This window comes from Pezoporus wallicus, unplaced genomic scaffold (assembly GCF_028554395.1).
Source record: "Pezoporus wallicus isolate ANWC-B61680 ecotype Strahan unplaced genomic scaffold, APGP_CSIRO_Pwel_v1 contig_6382, whole genome shotgun sequence".
Lineage (NCBI taxonomy): Eukaryota > Metazoa > Chordata > Aves > Psittaciformes > Psittacidae > Pezoporus > Pezoporus wallicus.
Genome location: NW_026638015.1, coordinates 2,451,610 through 2,461,069, shown reverse-complemented (window position 1 = coordinate 2,461,069; position 9,460 = coordinate 2,451,610). Strand labels below are relative to the sequence as shown.

At 49.7% G+C, this 9,460-nt stretch overlaps 1 protein-coding gene across 1 annotated transcript; it reads left to right on the top strand.

Annotated features, from left to right (window-relative positions):
- Positions 1-7,801: 7,801 nt before the first annotated feature.
- On the top strand, positions 7,802-8,715 carry CUNH11orf96 (chromosome unknown C11orf96 homolog). Its single transcript, XM_057408739.1, has one exon. The coding sequence runs from the start codon at positions 8,000-8,002 to the stop codon at positions 8,360-8,362; it is 363 nt and encodes a 120-aa protein (XP_057264722.1). The 5' UTR covers positions 7,802-7,999; the 3' UTR covers positions 8,363-8,715.
- Positions 8,716-9,460: the final 745 nt, after the last annotated feature.

The following is a 9,460-nucleotide window of genomic DNA, read 5'->3' as shown; positions in this document are numbered from 1 at the left end:
TATAAGGATTTCTTCCTTCCCGGCACTGTTTTGACAGGACAATATTCCTGGCCAAAAGCCTTTTGAAAAGAAGGTTTAAACTCTGATACATTACATTAAATTAAAGTAAAATACATGGTTTATCTGAAAACAAAGGTTTATACTTACACAGATTTGGGGATGGGGACTTGCCTGGGCTTTTTGGTTTTGCTGTAATCACTAGACTCATTAAGCATGGAGTAATTTGTCCATATGAAACAATGGAGCAGGTGCTAAGAGCTGCTTTGCCTACAAAGCACCTCTGAATTTATTTTCCACATTCTTTATATTCTTCCCATGTCTCCCAAGCTACCTGTCATAGCCTTTTCCTTTCACCTCTCCTTTGTTCGTATTTATCCCTAGTTTCCTCTCATGTGTTCCCTGCTGCAGGTGCGTGCTGAAGATCTAAACTGTGAGTTCACTTTTTTCCTGTTCCTTCATTCAGAAATGTCATTTTCCAGCAGAGAATATGTGTCTTTTCCAAGAACAGCTGAAAAACTGCATTGCTCAAAGCTCTTCAGTGTCTGTGGCTTTCAAACAGATGGAGTCTGCTGGTTACCCCAGTTCAGATTCCCTTTTCCCAAACAGCCCTCACTAAATAGAGCAGACCTCAGGCTTGATGGTGAGGAGAAGATGAATGGAAGCTGCCCTTGGTGAGGATGGATGGTGCCTGCCACCCTGAAGGAGCATGTAGGATGGAGCTGTTCAGAGAAGAAGGGCGACTGGTTCCATCAGCAGTATGTAACCACTTATTTAACGCCTATATTAGCAATAATATTATTGATTAATCATACTGGTGGCAGGAATTGCTGCTTGCACTGATTATTTAATCACAGAACACTTGAATATTCAAGCACTAGCTTTTGGTGGGGTTAGAGTAGATCTGGTTGAATACTGTGCTGCTGAGCCATACCAGGTTGATCTGAGCACAGGCCATTTAATATCAGGAGCAAAGTTCTGTCATTTATCTTTGGTATTTCTTCTTTTCTAAGGGGAAAAGAAAATCTTTAGGATTTTCAGTTTTGATGAGCTTTAAAGCCATGGATAATGTTATTCCTCCTGTGTCAGATTAATTCTAGCTATGTATTTTCCCCTTGTCATGAGTGATGAGCTTATTGTAGCTACATATAGTAGTTTATAGCTACAGTAGTAATGCGGAAGGAGATGGAGTGCCAGGAAGGGGTTAAGAAACCTGAAGTTTCATACCATAGTATTGGCAAAGTGCAGAAGACTGTTCTCCTGGGCTTTGGGATAGAAGAGGTATGATGGGTGCTGTGAATCCATAATGCCTCCTTCTCAAGTGCTGCTACTATTGACTTAGCTAAAAAGCGTTTAACACCCACTTTGCCTTTTCTGGTCATAAATCTTTTCAAGAGTGGATAAGAAACTTACCTCACTGTGTTTTGTTTTCAATGTGCTGCTTTTCCATCCTTGAGGTTTCCATAGCAACCTGAGCCATTTGTTTAAATTGGAGCTCACTGTCCTGTCCTCCCCGCACTGAACTTTACTTAGAATTCATAGAATCATAGAATCCCAGACTGGTTTGGGTTGGAAGGGACCTCAAAGCTCATCCAGTTCCAACCCCTGCCATGGGCAGGGACACCTTCCACTAGAGCAGCTTGCTCCAAGCTCCTGTGTCCAACCTGGCCTTGAACACTGCCAGGGATGGGGCAGCCACAGCTTCTCTGGGCACCCTGTGCCAGTGCCTCAGCATCCTCACAGGGAAGAGCTTCTGCCTGAGAGCTCATCTCAGTCTCCCCTCTGGAAGGTTAAAGCCATTCCCCCTTGTCTTGTCACTACAGGCCCTTAATAAAAGCCCCTCTCCAGATTTCTTGTAGGCCACTTTAGGTATTGGAAGACTGTTACAAGGTCTGTCCTGAGACTTGAGCTCCACCAGTGAGGAGCAGGGAATCCTCCTCTCCTCACTTCCTTGCCCAGCAACATTTCTGCACCTACAGCTGACACATTTCCTGGACCACCAGCACAATCCCAGCCACCAGCCCAGCAGTGGCCATGCAGAGGGACAGAAACTCCTGGGATTCAACAGCAAAGTTCTCCCCTGCACATTCAAAAGGTGGGTTTTTTTAAAAATCATCTACTTTGTGGAGCAAAATATCTTTTTGAACTTTTACACACCTGAGGCAGGACGTGTTTTATTGATTGCAAAAGGTAGTATTGAACAAGGAACCCTAATTTCTACACTGCTTAATGGACAGGATCACAGTAACAAGTAGACAAAGTAATACCTCCACAATTAAACCATGCAAGGTTAGAGGTTAATTTTACCCCAAGTGGCAGCAACTTGTACGAGCAGGAATAGTCCAAGCAGTCTCTTAATTTGTTAAAAGTACAGTTCTATTCCTTAGACAGCTGAGCTTTCTGCAGTCTCTGGCCTCCAGTTGTCTAAACCACGCTTTTATCTTGTGTCCTTGTATCACTGTGCCTTGACACGTCAGTAGCAGTGCTGGGAGAAGCTGCTATCCCTTCTGACGCCCGTCAGGCCAAACGAGGGCAATTCAATGGAGTGCTTTTCGTCAGGGAACATTTTGCAGCCCTCTTTGAAAAACAAAGAGTTTCATTCCTACATTTATTGTTAGTGGTGTGATGACAGCCAGATGCTGTTACCCTGTGACATGCTACTGAAACCCTGAGTACTCACTTCAGTTATCACTTTACAGTTGAAACAATTCAATACAGAGGGTAAAATAGTCCATTTGTGTGAGGAGCATTATCACATTCAAGTATTTTAGCCAGTACTTTGTCCTAATGGCAGCAGGGAGAAGCTTTATAGGATTTACTGCAGCTCATGGAAAGTCAGACAAGATTGAAAGTGAGATTTGAAGGGGTAGGAGCTTTGAATACACAGACTTTGTATTAACCGTGTTGTATCATGAGCTCCTCACAAGTATTGCCAAGTATTTGAACCTACAGTCATGCTGCAGGTACATCCTCACATTCCAGTACTATAGGCAGTGTGCTGTACGATCCCCTGTGGGTTTTCTATCCTACTCATAGAATCATAGAATGGTCTGGGTGGGAAAGGACCTTAAGATCATCTAGTTCCAACCCCCTGCCATGGGCAGAGATGCTGCACCCTAGACCATGTTGCCCAATGCTCTGTTGACCCTGGCCTTGAGCACTGCCAGCGATGGAGCATTTACCACTTCTTTGGGCAACCAGTGCCAATGCCTCACCACCCTCACAGTAAAGAACTTCTTCCTTATATCTAACCTGAACTCCTCCTGTTTCAGTTTGAACCCATAGACCCCAGACTCTGTCCCTTGCTCGTTACTCCAGCCTTGGCTCTGCTGTTGATGGGCCTGTGTGGCCCTGCTGCTGCCCCTCCTCTCTCCTGTCTCAACATTCACCACACTCCTGCCTTCAGCTGGCTCCTCTGCTTCTGAGGGTTCCTCATTTCAACTCATCTTCTCTTTGGTCTTCACAGTCTTCATTTTAATGCAGCCCAAGCCTGACCTGACTGCACTTGGCCAAACTACAACAGCATTCTTCTCACATGCTCTTGCTTAGAAGCTGAAACCTGGGTTTCAATGACTTTACGTCACAGTGAAAATCCATGGCAGGTTTACACCTCCTGCGACTGCATCCCTGAAATGACTCAGCATTGGGAATCAGCCACTCAGCTGAATTTCCCATGTTTACTGATTTAGGTGGATGTGGAAAGAAATTTTTCGGCTATGATTAGCTGAATTCAGACAAGTTGTATATAAAAAGGAGAACTTTGTTTTGGTTTGTTTGGATTGGGTTGGAAGGGACCTTAAAGCTCATCCAGTTCCAACCCCCTGCCACTGGCAGGGACACCTTCCACTAGAGCAGCTTGCTCCAAGCCCCATCCAACCTGCCAGGGATGGGACAGCCACAGCTTCTTTGGGCACCCTGTACCAATGCCTCAGCACCCTCACAGTGGGTGGGTTAAGGTATGCTGCTGGGAAGAAGCTCGTCCCGCTGGCTCGGGGGTTACCACATGCTCCATCTTGGAGCGCAAGCCATGATGTCCAGGGTATCCACACTGGGATTGCCAATCTACAGGTGTTTCTGTGAAAGCCCCGGGGTTGCAGAAGTTTCTTTTCCTGTAGGACAAGGTGACTCTCTCTTCCCCTCCTCTTCTTACTCTTTCCCTTCTGTGGCATTCCCTCTGATAGCCAGCAAGAGGAATAACAAGGAATAGCCTGTAAGTGTGTTTCCTATAATCATTTTGTTAAATGAGTGACCTGATGACATAAATTAATACCCCAGGTGCTGTTTCAGCAGCATTAATCCTTTCTCCTGCTGTGCAAATGGCATTTTAACATCCCAAGGCCCCACAGCTGCTGAGTGGATATTTAATGTAAAACATGCAGCATCTGAAACATTCCCAGCCCCGGGTAAAGATTCCCTCCAGCCCTGGCATCCAACATGACTTCAGGCCTGTACTATGCAGGCAAGAAATGTGCTCTGATGATCCACGTGGCAGAGGGCTTCTGTAACCTATACCATGAGGTCACATTTCAGTACCGGGAGCAACCGAGATTGAAGTCATGATTTAAACCACTGGAGTAAATATAGTTGGTACATTAGCACATCGCAGACCTAACTTGGGGGATTATGTCACAGGATATATTTTCTGAATTGTCTCAAATACAATCTTTAGGTCTCCTGGTTATTACCATGGTGATGTGGCTCCAAGTCGGCATTGAAACCTCCCAGAGCATTTTCTAATCAGAACTGAATGAATGAAATGTTCTCTCTACCTTAAGTGAAGTCAGTTTGCCCTCAGATCGAACATTCTGTATGGAACCAGATGGGCAGTTTGGGCTTGGGATGCATGTGTTGAATTAAAGATGTTGTATGGACCAGCCTTTCTTCAGCAGAACCTCGGATGCTCTTATGCTGGACTGGATTAAATTTAACTTGCTTCATTTCATAGAATCATGGAATGGTTTGGGTTGGAAGGGACCTTAAAGCTCATCCAGTTCCAACCCCTGCAACAGGCAGGGGCATCTTCCTCTAGACCAGGTTGCTCCAAGCCCCTGTGTCCAACCTGGCCTTGAACACTGCCAGGGATGGGGCAGCCACAGCTTCTCTGGGCACCCTGTGCCAGGGCCTCAGCACCCTCACAGAGAAGAGCTTCTCCCTATGAGCTCATCTCAGTCTCCCCTCTGGCAGGTTAAAGCCATTCCCCTTGTCCTGTCCCTACGGGACCTTGTCCAAAGCCCCTCTCCAGGTTTCCTGGAGCCCCTTTGAGCACTGGAGCTGCTCTAAGGTCTCCCCTTCAGGAGCCTTCTCTTCTCCAGGCTGATCCAGCCCAGCTCTCTCAGCCTGGCTCCAGAGCAGAGCTGCTCCAGCCCTTGTAGCATCTCCGTAGCCCCCTCTGGACTTGCTGCAACAGCTCCACATCACTCTTGTGCTGTTGCCCCACAGCTGGATGCAGGGCTCCAGGTGGGGTCTCACAAGAGCAGAGCAGAGGATGACAATCCCCTCCCTCAACTGAACATAAAATGATTTCTCCACTGCCAGAACAAGCCTCCTGTGTCAGCCCAGAGCTTGTCGCAGGATGGAGTCCTCCAAACTGTTCTGCAGGCTCATCTTGTTGGAGGGCTATGCTGAGGAAACTCACTTTGTCCCTTGTCCTGCAGCAGAACCAAGTTGTGAGGAATAAAAACTGTTGTAAATGGGACTCTTGGAGAGAAAATTGTACTGCAGCAAGGGCTGTATGGGCTAAATTTAGCCATTAAAATCAACAGTAAAAAAACACATCCTTCTCTGAGCTGGAATGATTCAATTTGACCAAAAAGAAAATTGTTCTCTTATTAAGCTAATTGTATCTCCCAATAAAAAGGCTTCAAGCTGACCCTGGCCCTAAAGCTGCCTTGGGAAGCCAAGAAACCAAGAGATTGCAGCCAGGTGCTTCATAAAGCCATGGCTCTGACTGTTTCTCTTACCCTGGCAAGAGGCAAAGCAGCCAGGCTTCTAGAAACACGCTAGCGAGTGCCTCTGGTCCTCCTCTCCCAAATCCATGTTTCCTGCTTTGTTTTACCCTGTTTGAGCCAGGGCTGTAATGATAATGGTTTGTTTCCAATGCAGGTCCTGAAGCATTGCCGCTGCTAAGGCAGTTTGAAAGGCGGAGGGACCAGTCCCAAGTCTAACCCAAGACAAAGCTGAGACTTTCTGATGGTGAACTCCCCAAAACAAGTCCCTTCCTGGCTGCTGGACTGTGGCACAGGACGTGTGCGATGGATGGAAGCTTCACTGCTCTGCCCCTGCACAAAGAACTTGTTATATGGCAAACTGCAGTAACCTGGAGCTTGTGGCAGACATGCTGGCTGGGGTGCAGGACCCATGGTAAGCTCACATCTCTCTGGGGGCTGATTTACCAACTGGTGCTTCCTGTGCCCCAGGTACCTCTATTGAGGGCACACCAAGAACTGACTGCTCAGGGCCCTGAGCTCACATTGCTATCCCCTCTCCAGCACAGACCAGGATTCCTGATGCTGTTGCTAAGCCTCTGCTTCCTTCCCAGTTCCTAACCAACCTTCAAAAATATCCCCGAGTGGGTGAAGCTACCCTGGAGAATGCCTTTGTGGGAACAGTCTAACATTAGCCCTGCAGAGGGGACAGACTGATCATTTCAGGCTCTTCCTCCCTCATGCTTTTCTACTCCACTTCCTTCTAGTTCCTTTGCTATCCCTGTCGTATGTTTTTCTTGCGCTGTTGGGTTTTTCCATCGCTGACACTCCTTGGCACACACAGCTTTAGAGTGTGGTCGCAGCCGGCACTGATTTGCAAGCTTTTGTTTCAGCTCACTAATACTTGCATGCCGTTTTCCCTCTGAGGATCCGATTTTGCATCATTCCATGGAAGTAATTCAGAGCCCACAGGGGAATGGAAAATTTTAGGATCCCATCTGAAAGGAAGAACACGGAGTTGCACTGAAGGTGTTTAAACTACATTAGAGGTGGCAGAATTGGGAGTGAGATCCCAGCATCCTGCTTAACCCTCTGGTGCTGCTGGTTTCTTGTCTGGAGCTGTCCCATGGGATCCCTGTAGTTGAAGTCTGGCTCCTTGCAGCATTGGGGTGTTCAGATTGGGCTTGCCTCGGGGTTTCCTTTACCCACGTTATTCCGATGGTAGCGATCCCTGCTGAAAGCTGATGTGCCAAGTCTGTCACTGTTCCTTTACAGCCATAGAAATCATGGTAATGATAGAACAAGCTGCGAGGTGGGATGTGGGAAGCTGGGATTCTCGGGGCGCTCGGGGATGTCGTGAGGCCCCGGTAATGCACTCGATGCTCCCCCGGGCACTGCGGGAGTGCCTTGGGGATGGAGCCGGCGGTGAGGGGAGGCCGGGAAGGGGCGACGGGACCGAGGGCGAAGCCTCCGCAGGAGGCTCGGTCCCGGTCCCTGCCATTCCCCCCCCCGCCTTCACCGAGGGGATGGGGCGGGTGGGGGGGACCGGGGGCGGTGACAGCGGTGCCGGGGAGACGTCAGGCGGAAAGGAAGAGCCCGCAGGCTGCGAGAGGGGCCCGCTGCCGTCTGAGCATGCTCCCGCGGGGGCAGCGACGGGATATATAACGGTGCCCAGGAGCCGGCGGCGGCAGCAGCAGCGGAGGACGGTGGGAGCCTCCGGTCCGCTCTCCGGTCCGCTCTCCGGTCCGCTCTCCGGTCCGCTCTCCGGTCCGCTCTCCGGTCCGCACCGCACCGCACCGCGTCTCACAGCACCGATCGGCTCCAAGCTCTGCTTCGCTCCTCTCCAAGCTCCACTCCGCACGGTACCGCACCGCTCCCCGCGGTACCGCACATCTCCGATCAGCGCCGACCCGCACCTCTCCGAAGAGCACCGCTCCTCTCCGCATCTCTCCGCGCGGTTCCGCTCCGCGCTTCCCCGTTGCCCGCCGGCCGGAGCCTCGGTGCCCGGTACGGCCGAAGCTCCGCGTCCCGCTCCGCCGGCCCCGGTCCCCGCGGCGGACGCTCCCGCGGGCGGCAGGATGGCCGCGAAGCCGGCCGAGCTGATGGGCATCTGCTCCAGCTACCAGGCGGTGATGCCGCACTTCGTGTGCGTGTCCGAGGAGTTCCCACCGCCCGCCCGCCCCGCTAAGAATCCCAAGGGAAAGCTGCGGCGGCCGCGGCAATCGCGTTTCAAGACGCAGCCGGTGACTTTCGACGAGATCCAGGAGGTGGAGGAGGAAGGGGTGTCCCCTATGGAGGAGGAGAAGGCCAAGAAGTCCTTCCTGCAGTCGCTGGAGTGCCTGCGGAGGAGCACCCAGAACCTCAGCCTGCAGCGGGACCGCCTCGGGAGCTGCCGTCTCCGCAACAGCCTCGACTCCAGCGACTCGGACTCGGCTCTCTGAGGGTTGCCCGGCTCGGTGGGACCCGATGGGACTCGATGGGACCCGGCCCGGCCAGGACTGGGCTGCAAGGGAGCCCCGGAGGCGGGCAGCCGGGTCGGGATGTTTTCTAAGAAAGCGCTTGTACCTTCGTTTCTATTCGATTGTATGAAACTCTCCGTTAAAAAGACAAAAAAAAAAGAGAAATCTTTTCTATTCGTTAGAAGAAATGAGCTGTTTTAGATGCATTGAGCTGCTGGACTTTATATTTATTTTTGCATTTAAACCGTTGACTGCATTAATTTAATATGTTTCTACCTGATTGTCTGTTATTATTTCCATAAAAGAGTAATAAAATCTGATATATTTGCACAGTATTTATTCGACCATCCTTATTTGGGGGATCTGGCTGTCCTCTCTCAGCTCCCTTTACCCCTTTGAGAGCCAAAGGGATTGAAAGGCTGCTGGTAGCTAGTGCAGGACCAGTGATGCTTTCTTCGGGGATGCTGCTTGGAGAGGTTTTGCAGCCTGTACCGACAAGTAAAAGCTTAATGAGACAAGAACCAAGTTAGGCTGGGTTTAGACAACTTTATTTGCTGGTTTGGGATCTTTGTGTTAACCCAAATGGACTTTTCAGGAGTGTTTATAACTGATTGTGTTGGGAATTTCATGCAACTGGGCAAGCCTCGTGCATTCCCTAGTGTACGTTCTGTTCCTATCCAAGCTGCTTTTGTCCCTTCTCTTGTCTTTTCTGACCTCTAAACTGTTTAGTGCTGCAGGCGTGGTTGGTAGTTGGATAGAATGCAGTTTTATTTACTAGAGCAAATGGTACTATATGGAAAAGGAAGGGCATTTTGGTGTGGTGCAGGAGTGAAGTTGTGTGAGGGGTGCATGTGTGTACGTGCGTGTAAGGTTTTGTAAGACAGTGTGTGGTGTGTGTGCCAAAGAGCATCTGAAGCTCTCTGCAGCATGAAAAGCAAATTCCCAGACTGGGAATCTGCTCCCTGTGTTTTTCTCCATTCTCTTCAAATACTCCTGTGCTAACAGTGTAATCCCAGGGGAGCACATCTCCTCCAGGCAAGCCCCCGGCAGCTGAAACTTCCCAGTTCTAGGTATTAGCTG